The sequence below is a fragment of the Anabrus simplex genome, chromosome 1 (genome assembly GCF_040414725.1).
Source record: "Anabrus simplex isolate iqAnaSimp1 chromosome 1, ASM4041472v1, whole genome shotgun sequence".
NCBI lineage: Eukaryota > Metazoa > Arthropoda > Insecta > Orthoptera > Tettigoniidae > Anabrus > Anabrus simplex.
In genome coordinates this window covers 524,878,454-524,898,797 of record NC_090265.1, presented here as the reverse complement: position 1 = coordinate 524,898,797, position 20,344 = coordinate 524,878,454, and the positions used below count along the sequence as shown (strand labels likewise).

General features: G+C 39.8%; 1 protein-coding gene across 1 annotated transcript in view; it reads left to right on the top strand.

Moving 5' to 3' along the window:
• LOC136857079 (zinc finger protein Xfin) overlaps positions 1 to 20,344 on the top strand; it is a 49,166-nt gene that overhangs the window by 2,734 nt on the left and 26,088 nt on the right. Inside the window, exon 2 of the mRNA XM_067135462.2 lies at positions 13,270 to 14,705. Coding sequence (XP_066991563.2) covers positions 13,270 to 14,705 — 1,436 coding nt within the window. The remainder of the gene's footprint in view (positions 1 to 13,269; positions 14,706 to 20,344) is intronic.

Below are 20,344 nucleotides of genomic sequence, written 5' to 3'. Positions count from 1 at the left end.
GAATATCCTACCCAGAACTCTCACTCGTTACGTCTTTGTTATCGCAGCCACCAATCGTTACCAGTTATTGTGGACATTCAAAAGTGTCTGCAATTATCGCACGGAGAAGTAGCTGTGGCAGCTAGAGATACTGTAGGTCGAACAAAGTGATCCGTACAAATCCTGACTTTGAATCCATCAAGCTTGTATAAGACGGATTGTGGTAAAAATGCAAAAGACGTACAATTTGACCACAATTTGTCCTAAATGTCTTCATTTAAGTGTGCACCTGTCACTTCTGCTGACATAGAAAGATTATTTTCTGTGTTTAAGAATATGCTGACATAAACGGATGAGCTTAAATTAAGACGATTGGTAGAAATTACGGTAGTTGTACAAAGTTTCAAAAGAAACTGAATTTGATAGTGCATATTTTCCGGTTTATTGTGCATGTTTTGCCATATTATAGTGAATGAATCCATGCATATTTTGAGATTTGATAGTGCATGGAAATCTGGGCTCTAATCGTGAGACATTGAGCCAACTTCAAGTAATCATAAAATCAAATCATTAAATGATCACTCCAGTAATTGCAAGTAAAGGCTTACCTTAGCCCGCAATATATTCCGTATTTAGCAGGTTGGTAAGCGACACTTTCATTAATATTCTCATATATCTTATGTGATTTTCATCCTTAGTAATGTCATTGCATGCAGCCACATTTTATTGCTAGCTGTCAAGCCATAGTCTTATGGCAATGGAGTCGATTACCAATGCCCGTCGACTACTGTTCTCTAAAAGAAAATTTTACATGAAAAAGGATAACAGGTTTTTGAAGTAAATGTGTAAATAACGTGGCCCATAACACCTGTTAACTCGTTAGAAATAAAGGCTGAAGTAAATGATCGCTTAATTTTTAATGTTATACAGTAAAACGTCACAGCTGTGCGCCCCTAACCACACAGCCAACTCGCTTGATAAACTTATGAGCTCACAAGACAACCGTTCTATATAGATGAACTACAATTAAGTATACGACTGCCTTCTATGACACAATACCAAACTTTGCATCGAGAACTGTAGGATAAAAGGAGTATCTGTATAGATTTTTACCAAACAGACGGCATGAGGATGTCAGAATGGATTAATTCAGACTGCGAACTGCGGCATACCATAACGCTTTTAAAACTAAGCGATCGTTTACTTAGCCTTCATTTCTGACAAGTTAACAACCTGCTATCGATGACATTATTTACGTCGTAGGTTTGTTATGAAAACGTGTTCTCCTCTTTCATTTCTGATTTTCTTTATGGAACAACAGTTGATGGGTATACTTTTTTTTTTGCTATTTTGCTTTATGTCGCACCGACACAGATAGGTCTTATGGCGACGATGGGACAGGAAAGGCCTAGGAATGGGAAGGAAGCGGCCGTGGCCTTAATTAAGGTACAGCCCCAGCATTTGCCTGGTGTGAAAATGGGAAACCACGGAAAACCATCTTCAGGGCTGCCGACAGTGGGTTATTCGAACCCACTATCTCCCAGATGCGAGCTCACAGCTGCACACTCCTAATCGCATGGCCACCTTGCCCGGTGATGGGTATACTAATCGACTCCGACATTGCCTTTGAATCAACAAGTATAATTTACCTGTATAAGCTGATGATGACCACTAAGTGGTCGAAACATGTTCTGTGAGTGATGATGTATATTTAATTTTGCCCAACGCAAAAAATAAAGTATCGATTAGATGGTTCTTTAATTATACTTGTTGATTATACTCGTCGATACGGTCCTGAAGTGGACAACTTGCAATTGCCTTTGAATGTCGGCGAGAGAGCTCGCGAGTGCACGTAGTGAGAAAATGATACCGTAGCGAGGATGATCAATTGCATTTTGTGGCAAACGTTTGTTTTCTTATTCAAACACAGTCACCTAACTTAAACCATACTATATGCATCATGAAAACATATTTCAAGTGCCAGTAGGGAAATGATAACCGTCTCGCTGTAAATTTACATGATAATAGTCTTTCCAAAATATAACCAGACGTGAGAAAATCTAAAACTAACCTCTGAAATCAATTATGCACTCTGCCATATCAGGTGTATCCTAATCCTACTTAACTGCAGCATTTAGCATTAAAATTAGGCAATCATTTTTTTTTAATGCTATTTGTTCGGGGCATGTGATATGAACCTGCATATAATTCGAATGGAGGAAGTGTAGAGTATTGAACGTGAAGAAAGGAACGTTAAGGACAACACAACACCCAGTCCCCAGGCCAGGGATATTAATTATTTACAATTAAAAACCCCCTGACCCAGCCGGGAATCAAACCCAGGGCCGCCGAGTGACAGGTGGACGCGTTGCCCCCCTACGCTGTGGGGCCGGACAAGCAATATTTTACTTCAGCTTTTATTTTTAAGAGTTAATAACTGCTGTCAGACATGTTATTTACACATGTATTGCGAAAACATGTTCTCTTTCATTTCTATTTTTCTTTGCGGAACTGCAATCGACTGGTATTACTAATCGACTCTGACATCACCTTCGAATGTCTACGAGAGAACTCGCTAGTGGACATAGCGAGGAAATGATTCTGAAGATGATCGATCGCACGCAATATAATCACTGGGTGCATAAATGTTGGTGACGAAAATAAACGTGCACACTTAATTGCTCGTAAAAAGGGATGCGTCAGTGATAGGGCTCTCACTGTAAACGAAGGATAATGCACAATTTAATATAGGAATTTTGAAGGGACAGACAAAAACAGTCGTTATAACAGGGTTCCCGCTATATGCCGTACTCGTTATACCGGACTTCTACTGTATTTTTGCAAAACATTTATGTAAATAAATACTTTAAGAAAATCTTTAATAAGTACATAAATTGGAAACATTTGCTACTAAATACAATTTAAAATGCTTCTGTATTATAAAATGATGCTGTTATTCACTTTTTACAATTACGATATTGTTTTTAAGGTGCGTCTAACGTTGATTTTCTGAACGTTGTGACTATTTATGGATTTTCTTCTAGAAGTTCGAAGACTTGCTGGAGGCTGGCTATGTTGTTACCTGAAGGGCCGGTATTATAATAGAGTTTTAAATTGTTAGTTCAGTTTAAACTTCGGTTTATGTGTTAGTTGTGTATTATAAAACTTAATCTTAAGTTTAACAAGAGATTAGTTTTATTGCCACTCATCTACCGTTTAAACGGAAGTTTAAGAATACATAACCTTACAACATGGCAGAATGAATGGATCTCGGAACATATTTTTGAGATATTTGAAGAAATACTAAGCTATGATGAAGAAGTGGTTCAGATTATTGAACGACCACGGGCACTACAAGTTTTCCGAGCAGGGGGACGTCACTTTCATATATGAAATGAAAAATAGTTTTAAAATAGGTTTAGGCTTACAGAACAGACTGTCATAATCTTATTTCGGCAAATTGGTGCTAGAATAAAACCTGCAACGAAAAGGTAACTTTTTGAACTGTTTGAATGTCAAAAGTGTAAATTTTAGAAAATAAATGAACTTCCTTCTATCTCAGAAATCATGCTATAGAACCCCTCAGTCAGCTGCTATAATAGGATTGCGGTTTTATGCCTCCCGCAAGTCACTGCAAAACATTATCGACAGTCATCGTTTCTCACAAGTCACTGCTACCAAGATTATATATTTCCTTCTTCACCTCAGTTTAACTTAGGCCAGCCATTACAAGACTCAACATCGGTTTAAACTCAAGTTACAGTTTAACTCGATCTACAGTTTAAACCCTCATTATAATACCGGCCCTAAGACAGTGATTTGATTTGCTGCATAAGTTGTTTCCCTCCATGACGAAGTTAGCTAGCATTCTAACTTGCTCGTATTATTCAGCCCAGTCGGATTTGTTTATAGAATGTCAGCGAAAGACAATCGCGGAGAAATAAGGTGACAGGGAATACCATAGATTAAACTACACACTGGAAAGATATTTTTCCAACAGAAGATGGTGGGATTGTGTCACTCATAAGGATAGTTGTTCGGGTCCGTGTATCATTCCCTTAGTCGTTGTCTAAGGTAGAAGAAATATTTCCTTTAGTGTCTGCTGCCATTCTTTTTTTTATTTTTTTTATTGAAACAGTGATTCACCTTAAATGCATGTGTCTTAACATACAAAACAATCCCGAAAGTGAAGTAGAGTTCAAGATCACGTCTTGGACAATATGTAGAGGAATTTTAAAATGTTTTCACTACCAATGCAAAAGTATTATTTTGTCAACCGTGTATTATAGCAGTAAATGCATTACAGTGCTCTCAAGTAACCCACCATTTGCCTGAAAATAAGCACAATGCTGCTGCATCGTGTGTACATTCATACAATTACTAATATGAACCAGTTTCTTCAAATATAGGCCCATCAAAATACCCCCAGTGTCATTTAGAAGTACACTGCCTGACACCGGGCGAGTTGGCCATGCGGTTAGGGGCGCGCAGACGTAAGCTTGCATCCGGGAGATACTGGATTCGAACCCCACTGTCGGCAGCCCTAAAGGTGGTTTTCTGTGGTTTCCCATTTTTACAGAAGGCAAATGTTGGGGCTGTACCTTAATTAAGGCCATGGCCTCTTCCTTCCCACTCCTAGCCCTTTCCTATCCCATCATCGTCTTAAGACCTATCTCTGTCAGTGCGACATAAAGCCAGTTGTGTAAAAGGCAAAAATTCAGAACAACTTACATTTTCAGCGCACACATCTATGCTCAATTGCACTGTCATATGTTTCTCTCTCACTCGGCGTCTCGCGAAGGACTTGATCGTGCGGCTGACAGCTGCCAACTGCTCATATAAAGAACTAGTCCTAGTGCAGCGGCGCTGCTTTTTAATTTACGAATCTCGCGACAAAGCCATTGGTCTGGATTTGTTAGGCCCTAGGCCTCTAGTATCCCGCGTGCCATCTCCATTGGTCTGGATTGGTTAGGGTAGGTTAGTGACAAAGCCATTGGTCTGGATCAAGCAAAGGGGATCTGGGGGCGTAAGCCTCCAGGTTAGAAGCCGCAAAGCGGCACTAGGCCTCTAGTATCCCGCGTGACACCTCCATTGGTCTGGATTGGTTAGGGAAGGTTGGTGAAAATGCCATTGGCCTGGATTGGTTGGACCATTGGTCTGAATCAAGTAAAGGGGGTTAGAAGTCGCGAAGCGGCCCTAGGCCTCTAGTATCCCGTGTGATACCAACTTGGTCTGGGCAGTTGTGTATTTCTTGTGCGCGGGTTGGTAACGGAATTCATTTTACTTCATTGCTGGGAGTGACGTTACATTTCATTGTCTCGCCCAATGGAAATGCTGGTACATAGTTAGGCAATGGACTATGGCGCGTGATAAATTCTGTTAGGTTAAAAAATCAAAATTACTTCTGGGGGACGGCGGGTGGGTTCTTAACTGTCGCAGTGAATACATATCTCCTCTACAAGGTATTCCACTTAAGATTTCCAACATATTACATCTTTATCATGCTATAAAAGTAATGTAAGTCTTACTGAATTTCTACCATGTAAAAAGAAAAAATAATGAATAATAAAAGAATAAAAAACACTGACTGACAAAATAGTTAAGCACCCAGGAGGAGTGCTTGAAAGTGAATGAAACTACTTATGTTAAAAGACCATGTGCCTTCATTGAACTGATTGCAATATGGGATGAAAGAGACAAGGCCGTAGGCAGTTACAGGCGGAATGTTGGCGGCAGGTCAGCAAGGTGTCGCAGCCATAGCGCTCTGGCCGCAATGCATGCCCTTATGCGGTTCGGAATGGTGTCAGACAGCCTTTGGATCCTCTCCTGAGGCAAGTTTGTCCACTGTTGTTGCAGCTATTCATCCAGATCCCGCAGGTTGGTACAGCAGTCATTCCACACGTGTTCAATTATGGAGAGGTCCGGGGATCTTGCTGGCCATGGGAGGACCTCAACATGTTCTAGGCAGTCCATAGGCACACATGCTGTGTGTGGACATGCATTATCTTGTTGGAGCACTGTGCTGTGCCATAAGGGGGTAGGACATGCAGACGCAGAACGTCTGTGTTGCATTTCTGTGCTGTCAAAAGTCTGTCTAAACTCTGTTTGAGGTGACCTGAACACATATCCTACGGCTCCCCATACTACGATGCCAGAGATTATGCCTGTGGGTCTTTCCACCATATGGGCAGGATCTTCCCTCTGGCGTCGACGCCGCCAAACCAACACACAACTGTTATCGGAGGTTATGGAGAAGCGGCACTCGTCACTTATTGCGTCATCCTCTGTTCCTGCCTCCTGGACAAGGCACCACTCCAGACGCAGGCGTTGGTGTTCTGGTGTCAATGGCAAGTGACGCATGGGGCGGCAGGACCCCAATCCGGCGGATGCGAGTCATCGAGACACTGTGCAGGAACTCTCAGTATGTTGTAGAGTCTCCAGTACATGTTTGCTGATGGTGGGTGCCAAAGTTATGGGATCCTGCTATGTTTGGCGCACCATACGACAATCCTCCCTCGGGGTGGTGTTTCTTGGTAGACCCGAACTTGCATGACGTGATTGGGTGCCCTCATGTATCCATTGAGTCCAACATCAGGCTACTGTGACATCTGAATGGCTCCTTATGCCTGGCAGTTGCACGATACGATCAACCAGCCTCATGCAGTACTACAATGTGGCCTCTGTCAAATGTTGTCAGTTGGTGGATAGGCTGTCTAACGCGTCTGCAAGGCATCGCAGGTGTTTCGTACTTGTTCATAGTCCTCTCTGCAAGTCTTGCTTAACTGTCTGACTCACAGCAGTTAACTGGTAACAACTTAAAAACAGAACGGTGGGTGCTCTACACATTGCAGATCCTTGCAAATCTAATCGTTTACTCACACATCAGTGGTATGCATGTGTAACAAAATGGGATAATACTGGATCACTCCTTCTGGGTGCTTAACTTTTTTTTGTCAGGCAGTGTATGTAGAGCATTTCTTTGCGTCGACATTCCACTAAAATAAGTAGTCCGAGACAGAAATTTTCTTTTAAAAAAACATTAATTTTGAGCCTCCAGACAAATCCTCTTTAAGGAGAAACTATCTTCCAAATAAAGAAACTTTGCGAAGAATTCAAGCAGTGTATTGAAACCAATTATTCAAGTGGCAGAAAAGTAAGAAATGTTGTACTTAGTTGCCATATTGAAGAATGACGAAATTGCTTGTGAACATCCTTATTTGCTAGCCTGCTCCAAACCGTATCACTGTAGCTAGGTTGTTTAATGAAGCCATGCACTTACTTTGGCTAAAAGGTGTAAAATACAACAGTGTGTTTCTTTTACTTACTGGTAGTGCAGCTTACATGAGAAAAACAGCTGAAGTTCTTTCTGTAAGCTTTCCAAAAATGATACGAGTAACTTGCATTGTTCGCGCTCTACAAAGGATATGTGAAAATATAAGGTCTTTGTATCCTAAAGACCTAGCGAATTAGCCATGCGGTTAGTCGCGTAGCTGTGACCTTGCATTCTGGAGATGTTGGGTTGTAATCCCACCGTTGGGAGCCCAGAAGATGTTTTTCCCTGCCGGTCGTAAATGCTGGGGTTGTACCTTAAGGCCATGGCCGCTGCCTTCCCAATTTTAGTCTCTCCTCATCCTTCCGTCGCCGAAAACCTTCAATGTGTTAGTGTTATATTAAACCACTAGCAAAAAGAAGTGTCCAAAAGTAGGTAAATTAGTGTCTAATGGCAAACGTGAAAAGTGCCCTCGAGAATCAATTTTAAAGAGAAAAACCCAGGTCTGCGCTTTCTCCCTTGCCTATTGTCACGCGGTGGGGTACCTGTCTTAGCGCTATGGTACACTACACGGACAATTTCGGAAGTTTGCATCTTTTGGGAATGCACTTGATAAAAACGAAGAGTTGTCAAGTAGGATTATTCAAGAGTTACTGAAAGACAGCTCTTTGAAAAATGATTTGGCATTTATATCTGTCATTTGTAGTTTCTTGTGTAAAACCATAGACATACTCAAAGAATCCATTAACCCGGTGACCAAAACAGTGAAGGAAGTACGTGCTGTTGAAAGTAAATTGATACACTCTCACAAACAGCCTCGCAGGTACAGGTCGGATATCAAAATTAGGAAAAATAGAAACATTAGAAATTAGAAAAACAGAGGGTTTTTAAAATGTCCAATGTTCCTGAAGTACTGGGGGATGCTCAAGTTGGTTAAATTGATGGCGTTAGTACTGGTGACATTCCTCTTTTGAACTATGCATGCCTGACATGGGAGGTGGAACGATCGTTTTTGCAGTATGTGTTCCTTAGAGATAATCAGTGTGCATTTGTGATGGTCAGTCTGGACATGACCTTTGTTGTTCGCTGCAGTTCTGAGACTACTTCTAGCGACTAATATTCCAGTTGTGATTGGCAAGTAGGAACTAGTACAAATTTTTTAAAGATAGGTTGTTTTTATCATATGTAAACTAAATATTTTTTTTTGAAAATACCATATTACTGTGGCACGTCAAAAATTAATACCAGGTGGTTCATCAGCCCCTTGCGATTTAGTTTTATGCGTCACGCCGCGTTTACTACAATTCTGAAATACATTGGTCCCTCTACATAAACCGTGCTATGGGTTAAAAACCAGCAGGAAACTTGAGCGCCACTATTAATTCATTGTGATACTCTGAATGAACCCGTAAAACGAGCTCAGATATGAAGAATATGTACCTTACAATAGGAGGTGCACACACAGAACAGGAACAGATATTGTGTAGGCTGGAAACTGCAGGTTGCATATCAAGCCTCACAATAGCTCTCTTGGCAGGAGTACAGTGGGAGTTGTGATAGTGGAGGGTGCTTGAAGGTTCGAATCCTGTGCAAGTGTTTCTTTTTTTTTACAACCATTTGACTGGGATGTGGAAAGTTGCATACTTATTAGTTTTCATAGACTGATTTCTTTATTTGGCCCCCATTGGTATGGTGGCATATGATATGGAGCGGGGTTGGAAGAGGCTGGAAAACATGTGACGGAATTCAGTTACTTTAGTCTTTTAATGCAGCATCTGTTCAAACTGATGACCTCTGTGCTCAATACAGAGCTCTACTCATTGTTGTAAGGACCGTCGGGCACGTTGCAGCATCTCCAGCATAATGAATCGGCATGCCTCAGTGACGAGCTGTCTATGGTGACCAGGATTGCTTGGCTCCTGTGCATTCACCAGTTGTTTTATGTGGTCCCACAGAATCCAGGGGCGTAAGATCAGGCGATCTGACGGGCCAGGGGACAAGTCCTCCCCTGCCTATCCATTTATCAGGCTATGTCAGAAGGAGGTGGTTACGGACGACCACCGCTTTGTGCGGTGAAGCTCCATGATGTTCTAACCACATCCTGCAGTGGTCAAGGAATGGCACATGTTCCAAGAACGGTGGTAGGTCCTCTTGGAGAAACCACAGGTAGCGTTCTCCCGTCAAAGGTCCCTCAAAGAAATGGGGACCAATAAGGTAAAGTGATAATGCACACCATACATTCACACTCCACTGCACCTTAAATGCTCCCTGTTCTACCCAATGGGGATTATCCACCCTCCAGTAATGCATATTTTGTCGATTAATGGTTCCAGCGTTGTGGAACCGTGCTTCGTCTGTGAATAAGATGGTCACTAAGAGGGGGATCAGTGTCCACTTGCTGTAAGATCCATTGACAGAATGCCACTCGTGCTTCGAAATTATTATCATGGAGCTCCTGGTGTAAGTGCAGATGGTACGGGCGAAACCGTTGGTTATGCAGTAACCACATAAGACGCCTGACTGGTGTTTGTGTCCTGTGCAATGGCCCGTGTGTTAGTGTGGGGGTTATGCCGGACAGCATCCAACACAACCTCTTCATTGTGAGCAGATGTTGCGGGATGATCTCGAACAGGCTGTGTCCTTTCCAGAGATGCAGTAGCACACAGACTTCTTTCCACACTCCGAAATGTCATGCCTTTCGGTTGTCGGCTATCCAGATAGCATTCTTGATACAGGCGTTGTGCCTGGTATGCATTCTGTGTAGTTTGTCCATAGATATGTAACATATCCATATACTCGTTGCTGGAATACGTCACGAGGCAGTGAATAAGCTTTGTGTTATGTTGTTACTTGTCTTGAAGTAGGTGAGTTTGCGCAGGTAAATACTTACCTGCCATCACATGTTATCGTTCCAATAGGACACACACTTCGTCCTACCTGTGGTCTACGAAGCTTGGAACATGTACTAAGTAGCTAATTGGTTGCCTGTGTCCTAACCTCAGACCATTACATCCTCATCCTACCCAGCTCAACACCCTATACCACAATGCATACGCCCATTACAGGGCCAGATAAACAAATCAGTCTGGAAGCTAGCAAGTATGCAACTTTACCACATCCCAGGCAGTTGACAGCAAAATAAAAAAATTAAAGAATACTTGCATGGGTTTCAAACTATCACAACTCCCACTGCGTCCCTGCCAAGTGGGCTATTGCAAGGCTTGGCATATACAATACCTGCTCCTGGTCTGTGTGTGCACCTCCTGTTGTAAGGTACACTCAAAATCTTTAGTATCTCGTGGCCAGAAATATTCATTTCAGGCAAGAAATCAGTACAGCCCTCAGAACACCCAGTACCTGCTTACACACACACTCTCTCATTGGTCACATCCATCAGGCGCGTTAACACATGCACACATCTGAAGAGTGAGGGGAGGTGGAGAAAACAGAAGTGCGAGGATATCTAGCATGAACGAAACACATGCGGAGGGGAAGGGACTTGCTTCCCCGCATGCCCACACGTCCCACTAGCTTGACAATGAAGAGAGGAACCACATGCCTGTTTCAAGGGAACAGACATAATGTAACTCATTGTGGGTCTAATTCTCCAGTTTCTTTGTAATTCTTGTGTGCGTGGTCTGCCGGAAATATTAGCGGTCTCGACTATGACTTCATTTAAAGTTAAAAATTTCATTGTTCCGTACTGAAGAATATTAGTTCAAATTGAAATAATTGATAAAGAGATTCAACCTATTCAATACAAAAGAATAAGAAATGTAGTGAATTACATTCCCATTTAATAATAGGTAGAAATGGTACCGGTTTCGACCCTAGTCCAGGTCATCATCAGCCGATTAAGACGAAAAACAATGGATAGGATCAATAGAAGAGGTGATATAAAAATGAAATGGGGGTAGACACTGTAAAACTTAGAAGAAGTAAAATGCAAATCACTCAAAATAAAACAGTGCGCAATTCTCTGAGCAGTAGCATAGAACACGCAGTGCTAGGCAAAGTCCCACAATGTTTACGAATAGCGGAGAACGGTTAAATGAGCCAGTTTTTAAATACTGTCACGCATAAAGTCACATCACAATCGAACACGTACGAAGGTCCATAATCGTGCAGGAGTTGAAGATGAGTAGATCCATTGAAGCACCTTGCCAGCTCCCGGTGATCAGCGCGATGCTTTCAATATTAGGCGCTGTGGTTTCAAATGCCAAAGTAAAATGGAGAATAGCTTGACGATCCAGTAATTTTCCTCGGTCGCTTGAAAGTATATAGATAAATATAATACAATTCAATATAATTGAATAAGTAATTGTGCTCCTATAGAATTCTTAGAACAGTTGACGTGAAAAAACAATTGTCAAGAGAAAAAAATTCACTTCCATTACACTGTAATTCTTTCTGCTTTCACGAGTAATGCACGTGTGATGGTGCTACAGAGAATTCACGAGATGCAGCAAGATTGCTGTTATTTTTGGCAAATTCTATTACAATTTAAATTGTGCATCTTAACTACTGTTTTTCTTTCCCATCACGTCTCTAACAAACACTTCACACAGCAATTCACACGTAAGATTTGTGTACACGTGCGCGAGTCACAGCTGATAACAAGAGCGAGTTATGGTTAGCAGTCGCAGGTGTGTTCTGGCCCTGCGTGCTGGAATGTTCAGTAATGTCATTTCCTCCTCTCCTAGCATGGGAAACATGAACTGGAATTTCCAAACTAGTTCCCGATTTCCGTACATCGGCATGAATCACGAAGACGGGGTAAGTCCTTGGTTCGCAACTAGTGGAAACCGTGGATAAAGTGCGGGGGGGGGGATGTGATATTATTTTTCCAAATTTTTGTTCTAAAAATCAGGGAGGGAATATTAGGCGAGGAGGAAAATACAGTATTATTTAAAATCCATTGTGCTATTATTGACAGACTATTTGAAAATTTGATGATAATATTACAACTCCAATATAATTGGTCTGTTATGGGTAATTATACATTTTCCAGATAACTCATTCTTGGTTGCCATTAACAGACCAATTATATTGGAGTTATGAATTTACTCATTCATGACAAATATTTTCAAGTTCCATATGGGGATCAGAAATATTGTAGTTTGACAAAAAAGAATATCTGAACAAAATATAAGAGTGGACAAGAAAAGGTAGTGGATGATCATGATGGGTGGACAAAATGAAAACATCTGGTGATCAGACTGGAATGCATTGGCGATATTTGGTATAATTTACAGGCAATTGCAATTATCTTATATCTATAAAATTGATGTTCTGAAAACTACCTTCAAATCGTACAACATAGATTTTAATCCCTGCAAGAACTGAGATGCAATAAAGGGTAAGGAAAATAGTTGTTTTAAACAGTAATTAGTTGTAATTATATAAACACTCAAAATGCCAAATAACGAAGTACAGTAAATGTGCTCATTCAATATCTTGAAAATACTTGGTCCTACTGGAAAACAAAGTCAATTACCACAAGGCATCATAACATGAAGCATTAAGGGCTCTAGCCGAAAATTAGTCTGTAAGAATCACATGCGTGAGAAGGAAAGGTAATTATTTCAGCAGGACTGAGCAGTTGTAACCTAGTGGGGCTGAAGGAAGTTGTATTGCTGTGGATGTGAGGTGCCTTAAGCAAATAGCTCAAATTTCTGAAATGCAGTTGAGAGTATTAATAATCCATCTAGCAGACACATGTCTTTTTGGCATTGTTTGGTCCAGTTCTAGTAGATCCTTGTACTGGTGCAGTAGAATTCAAGTTCTGTTTGTTTCATGTTCTTTTCTTGTAGTTTTTACTAGAGTTAATTGGCTTTGGTGGAAATGATTTCACTTTCCAATTGAAAAATGTCTTATTGGAAACATGCATGTACTGTAATTTTGTAAATATCTATAACATCGATTGAATTTTGAATCCATTTACATGTACTTTCTCTACTTTTATGAATTGTGTTTTTTAGACAATTTTCTTGATATGAAGGGGTAATCTTCTCTTGCAGGTCCCAGGGGAGCTGCCAGGTGATGAAGTAATGGCCGAAGCTATGAATGAACTGGAGGTGATCTCCTTGTACAGTAGTGATGGGGAGGTCAGTACAAGATTGGATGAAGAACTACCAGACTCTCTTGTTGGCATCAACACCACTTCATTAAGTGAATTAGGACTGGTTGTTGAAAGTGATCCTTCAGGTGTCAGTGATGGTGAGCCATTAGCAGCATTGGTCAGTGTCACAAGCATTGATCCTGCTACGTTTGAAAAGCAAGGAAATGAACGTAATCTTTTAAATGATCTAGATGTTGCCCCTGCAGCGTATATTGATAGTACTCCCTCAGTTCTTGATAACAGTGCTCGGACAGCTTTCAGCGACATCGTGAATGAAACAAAAGCTTCAGGAAATACAGTTCTTGATTCAGCTTGTGTAACTGATCAGGTGGCTAAGTCTGTTCTAGAGGTAGAATATGATCTTCAAGGCTTCAAAGGTAACAAATCACTAGGGTTGAAAAATGCTACCAGTGTTAGTATAAACAAAGTTGAAATCCTGAGACCTGTAATTGTTACAGCGAACAACAGTGCAAACAATGGATCTCCTGCTGTTAGTGAAAGTCTGTCATCATTGATTAAAGAAGGCAATGAGAAGCCTGATGTGATAGAGGAAGAGGTAACAGAGAGGCTTCTGGATAATACTAGTGTAAGAGTAAATGGAGATACAGTGCATCCTCAACCAGAAAACGAAGCAGGCTATGGCATGGGTAGGTTAAATTTATGTGAAGGAAGACCTAAAGTCGATCTTCTAACAAAGGTAGAACCAGACGAGTCTGAATTTCAGGAAGATCATATGCAAGAGTCCGTGACTAACCTTGCAGAGTCTCTTGGTCAAGAAGAACAATTGGATCTTGTGGACGAAACAATTTCTGGTCTTACTGCCTTTAGTGATGGTGTGATTCATAATAGGACTGTCAAGGAAACTATAATTTGTCCTGACTTACTTGAAGAGCAGGAACAGTTGGAGAATGTACAAAGTGAACCGCTACCACCATCCCTATCTCCTGAAACACAGCACACAACTTCTGCTGTTGACCTGAATGTGTTTACGAATGAAGAACAAGAAGAATTGCTCTCTGATGTGGCCACTGACACTGAAATTGAGATGAAGCCAAGGATAGTAAGTGAAGGAAGGGTTGCACTTCCTCTTCGACATGTGCGGAACAAGACTGGAAAGAAAGTTACGCCTCGCAGGGATCTCTGCATCAGTAACACAGGGGTACTAGAAGAAGCAGTTGATGGATTCAACACCACACCTGACTCTGCACTGAATGAAAATGAAGTGGATGTTGAAGAACAGTTTGTTGATCCTCTGTATTGTAGTGATTTGGAAGGAGATGACGACGCCACAGGTGCTTCAATCGATCCACTCTACTGCAGTGATGAGGAACTGCCGTAAGTACTACCTCCTTTCATTATATTGGTTCTTTAATTCTTACTGTGTGATTGTGAGTGCCCAGACTACTTAACTTTTCAATAGGATTGTTTGAACTAGTCCATGTAATAAAAAGAGAGCACACACCTTAACAAATTTGTGGAGGAGTGTCGCCAAAATACAGGCGTTTCTCTTGCTTTTGGGTATTGATTTGGAAAACTCACAATTATTCCTTGGTTTTACCACACACACAACAAAGCATGTAAGCATGTGGTGACTCTTTCACATAAAGTAAATAGTAATACTCTTATGACAACAGGGTTGCCGAATTGAACGGCTCTGCTTTGCAACTTGCTTAAACCTGAGGTTCAAGAAAATCTTCATTGCAACTTAGTGCTTAAACATTGCCCAACAAGTTTGATTGTGTTAAGTTTGCAATGGTATGATGATAAAATTAAGAACAGCACAGTCCTTTTCCCTTGCCATTTTATAAATCTTTTTGATTGTCATGTTTCCACTTAACACTGCTTACAGTTGGTCTCGACTCTACCTTTAATTATGTAACAATACAAATTTATTAGGGTTTTCTCCTTCAGTACATCAATCCTGGTGCATTGTTGATAACATCAACAAATTCTGCTACCTAAATAACAATATTCTTCTCGTACTTCCTTTAAAGACTTAATTTCCTAATCTAATATTTCCTGCATTACCTGATTTCTTTCGACTATACTCCAGTACTTTTGTTTTGTATTTATTTACTTCTTTCTTTCATCTTCCACTTCTTCTCTAAGACTGTTTCTGTACTATTCAACACTTTCTCCAGATCTTCTCCAGAGTTGGATAAAATAACTATATCTTCGGCAGATCTCAAATATTTTACAACTGTGAGATACTAATGGTGCAATAGTTTTCACACTTATCAGCATCTGCTTTGTTGGGAATAGGTATAACATAATTCTGTCTAAAATTTCCTCTCCTAGGGTTATGATTCTAAATTTCTCTTTGATTTCCTTTACCACGTGTTCTGTATAAACAATGAAAAGCAGAGGGGATAAACTGCAACTTAGTCTCACTCCTTTGTGGATTGGCACTTTTTTTTTTCACAGCCTTCGATTCTTAACATTGCAGACTTATTTTGTACAGATTGTAGATAATTGATAATCCTTCTTTCTCGGTATTTGATCCTGATCGGCTTCAGAATTTCAAATAACTTGGTCCAGTCAGTATGTATCAAATGCCTTTTCTAGTTGTACGAATGCCATGTATGTGGATTTGTCCTTAATCCAGGTCTCTAATATCATAATACCAGTATAAATGGTTCATTATTGGACATTATAAATTTTCCAGTTAACTCTCTTGGTTGCCAGCGTTTCGCCCCAGTGTGCTAAGTTGGGCTCATCAGTTAGTAAATAGCACACCCACCAAGATGCATGTCTAGCAGTGCCAGTGCACTATGGGAGACGTCTCATTTTCAAAAATTGATGCCTGCCTGGCCATCAGATGATAAAGATGTTTGTTCCCATAGGGAACCTGAAATATTTGTTCCGAATGAGTAAATTTATAATACCAATGTAGTAGGTCCGTTATTGGACATTTCAGTTTCCCTGTGGGAAACAACATCTATATCATCTCTCTAATATCGCATGTCAAGTCAGGATGCTCCTACATTTTTTCTGAAGTCAAAGTGATTATCTCCGAATTTAGCTTTGACTTGTCGTTCCATTCGTCTGTAAATAAAAATAAATATTTTACAACTGTGAGATACTAATGGTGCAATAGTTTTCACACTTATCAGCATCTGCTTTGTTGGGAATAGGTATAACATCATTCTGTCTAAAATTGGATTCCACTTTTACTGTGTCATACATCTTCTTACACACTGAATGGAACCACCTCACTATGCTAGTTTCTCCTAAGGCAGTCAATAATTCTTAGGGTGTATCGTCAGTTCCAGGTGTCTTTTTCCTGTATAGGTCTCTCAAAGCTCTGTCAAACTGACCTCAAAACTTCGTTCCCTATTTCATCAGTATCAGCAGCCTCCTCTTGTTCCGAAACCTTCCCATCTACTTCTTTCCTTTGAAACTATATTATTGAATATGGTCCTGCCTTTTTACCTTGTCTTCTTTTCCTAGAAATGGTTTTCCATCTGACCTCTTAATATTCAAACACTTAGTTTTCCTTTCTTCAAACATTTCCTACAACCAAACAACCTTCAACATTCTTGCATTTTTTCATTCATTCTTCGTCGGCTATCCTGCACTTTCTATCTTCTTCTTGTTTCCGAATTTGACCGCATATGGACCGCATTGACCTTACGGCTCCTCCTCCTCCTTAAAGATCTGTGAAGTTTTTCGTTCATTACAGGCTGAAACATATAATTTTGCCAAATTTCAATTTTCTTGCTTGTCTGGCAGATTATGCTGCAATCTGGATTTTGGGTGAGGGGGTAAAAAATACGACTTTCAGGAAATTAAACCAAAAAATATGCACACGATCATTATTACCCCTCAAACGGGTATCTGTATGAAAATTTCACCAAAATAGTCAATGTACAGGCACATACAGTCATTACGATTTTATTTATATAGATAGATAAGGAATCTGCTCCACGTACAACACATTTTGGCTACCTCTGCTGGACGTAACCTGCAAAACCAACCGTTTATGATATCTCACTTATTAATCCTCCTGTCGAAAAATTCACGAGAACAAAAGTTTTAGAAATGGATTTCCATTAAGGATTGTAGATTTGGATTAATTTCGGATGTGCATATTTTGAGGAAGTGCAAAATCATGGTTCCGGTTTCGGATAAACCCCCAGTAAATTTAGGTATTCAGAAATAATATTGGCCCTAAAACCTACACCAGGACAGGTGGATTCTAAATATCAAGTTTGGTAGAAATATATGCAGTAGTTTTCAAGTAATAAAAACTCATACAATCAAACCGACAAACAGACACCAAAGTTAAGAAATATGCAGATGGTCATTATTACAACTGAAACGGATAACTGTACGGAAATTCCGCCAAAATAGCCAATGTATAGACAGACGGTCGTTGCCATTATATTTATGTAGATGACAGATAAGCATGGGCACGTTTGAAAGTGCAAACCTTCATTTTGAGATTTACTGCTCCTAAATGGTACATCATACCAACAAACGGTTTGCACTCACAGACTTCCCTTTTATCGCTCTGCATGTTTGGTGTTAAAACATTTTCTCGTATCGCATATTTATGGGTTCGATTGAGTTACGATATTTGAATGGGGTGAAATTTGGGTACATTTTCATCATTTTACATTATTTTTCACATACTTATGTGGAAGCTAGAATCATGAAATTGGGTTCGGATATAGCCATTGGTCATGTCAATGTGCGTGCCAAATTCGATGACTCTACCTTTCCTATAAGTGTGTCAAACTAAGTACTACACGTGTAAAAAGCACAAAATTTACGAACCATCGAAATATACAGCCAAATCTAACCTATAAGGGGGAGAGAAAGAGAGATACGACATAATATCACAGGACCAAAGTTGTAGATCACTCAAAATTGGAGATCGTGCCATCCGTTTTGTGATAGGACTTACCGTTTAGCCGCGAAATACCTCGAAACGAAGTTCTGCACCATCATTAAATTGCCTATATTTCGATATTATTCGGCATAAAAGTAAAATATTTAAAGATCTTGGAAGTTTTCCGTAGGTTACCGGCTAAAACGTATAAATTTGCTCAATTTCAATTTTTCAGCTCGTCTGGCAGATTGTGAGGCAATCTTGATTTGGGGGGGGGGGGGGGGGGGGTAAAATTTAGGACTTCCAGGAAACTATACCTAAAAAATATGCAGGTTGTCATTATTACCCCTTAAAACGAAAGCTGTATGAAAATTTCGCCAAAATAGTCAATGCATAGACACACGGTCGTTACGATATGATTTATCTAGATAGATAAGGAATCTGCTCTACGTATAACACCTTTTGGGCTATGTCCGCTAGACTTAGCCTGAAAACCGACCTTTCATGTTATCTCCCTTATTAATCATCCCGTTGAAAAATGTACATGAGAAAAAGAAATTAGAATTGGATTTCCAAACAGTTTGATCGATTTCCAGTCAGGTTGGTCTTGTACTTTGTATATTGTGGGAGAGTAAAAATCACCATTTCGGTCCCCTATAAAACCCCAGTCCATTCCGGGAATTTGAAATGGTATAAACCTTAAAACCTACCCTTGGAGGGGTGGATGCTAAATATAAAGTTTGGTTCAAATATCTCAGTAGTTTTCAAGTTGTAAGAAATACGCTTTACGCGCACTCACTCTTGCGTTAAGTCCGGTGTGACTTGTACTGAAAAACGGTCCGTTAATGATATCTCCGTTATTAATCCTGGTATCGAAATGATGCACATGAGAAAAAAAGGTTTAGAAATTAATTTTCATTAAGGCAGGTAGATTTCCATTAAGTTCGGTTGTGTATACTTTGAGGGAGTGCAAAATCACGGTTTCGGTTTTGCAAAAATCCCCACTCAGTTCAGGGATTTAGAAACTATATTTGCCCTAAAACCTACCCAAGGACAGGTGGATTCTAAATATGAAGTTTGGTAGAAATATATCCAGTAGTTTTCAAGTTATAGAAAGACAAACAAACAAACGAACAGACACCAAGGAAACCTACCCTTGGACAGATGGATGCTATATATTGCCCCCATCATGCCGGGCTCAGCTCGCCGGAGAGCGAGGGTCTCAGAGGTGGACCGTTCGCTATCGGCTGTGCAGAAATTTTTAAAGGCAGGGATAGATGAAGGACTAGCGACAAATGAAAGGAGACTAAAATAGGTTTATACATTTATTAAAACTGACACTCTTTCAAATAAAAACAATTAAATTCACAAAATCTGGGTTTGATTCTTGGAAATATCTTCTTCTCGTGCTATCATTTATGAGGGATCTTGGTCAAATTAAAGTTCAACGACTGTTCGTGTCTGTAATAACAAATATAGGGATCATTAATTTACTGTAAAATGAATTGAAAATCAAAATAATATCTGATATCACTCTCCTATACTGATAATCAAATTGTTTAAATTAAAATCTTCCATCCGGATCTCGCTTTTATTTCACAAGAAAATGATCATTTTCCCTTCCTTATTTAAATTATTGAAAATTATTTAATTCAAGAAATTATGGTTAATAAGTCTTCCTTAGACTTTCCCTTCAACAATTACTTCATTTTTATAATTATTAAGTGACTAAACTTCTTATAATAAACTTTTACTAGAACTCGTATCAACCTAAATTTTACTCGGTTTTATGCAGAAAGTGACTGTACAATAACTAATAATTCCATCTCGTGACATCAGTCCACGGACGTTGCCTTCTCTTATTCACTTTAACTTAGTGAATTAGGCCCTAATCTACCTTAAATTATAATAAAATCTTCTAAAGATTCATAATTCATCCAATCACGGACACGCAAAATAATATAAATCGGTCAAAAATTTGACGCGCACAGTGGAGAATATCATCACAAAATCATTCAAGAAATATTCATAAAACACAGAATATAATTAAATCACACATCACACATTCACACATAGGTACACGACAATATTATAATATTATTTACACGAACACTAACCCATTATTATTAAATTTAGGATT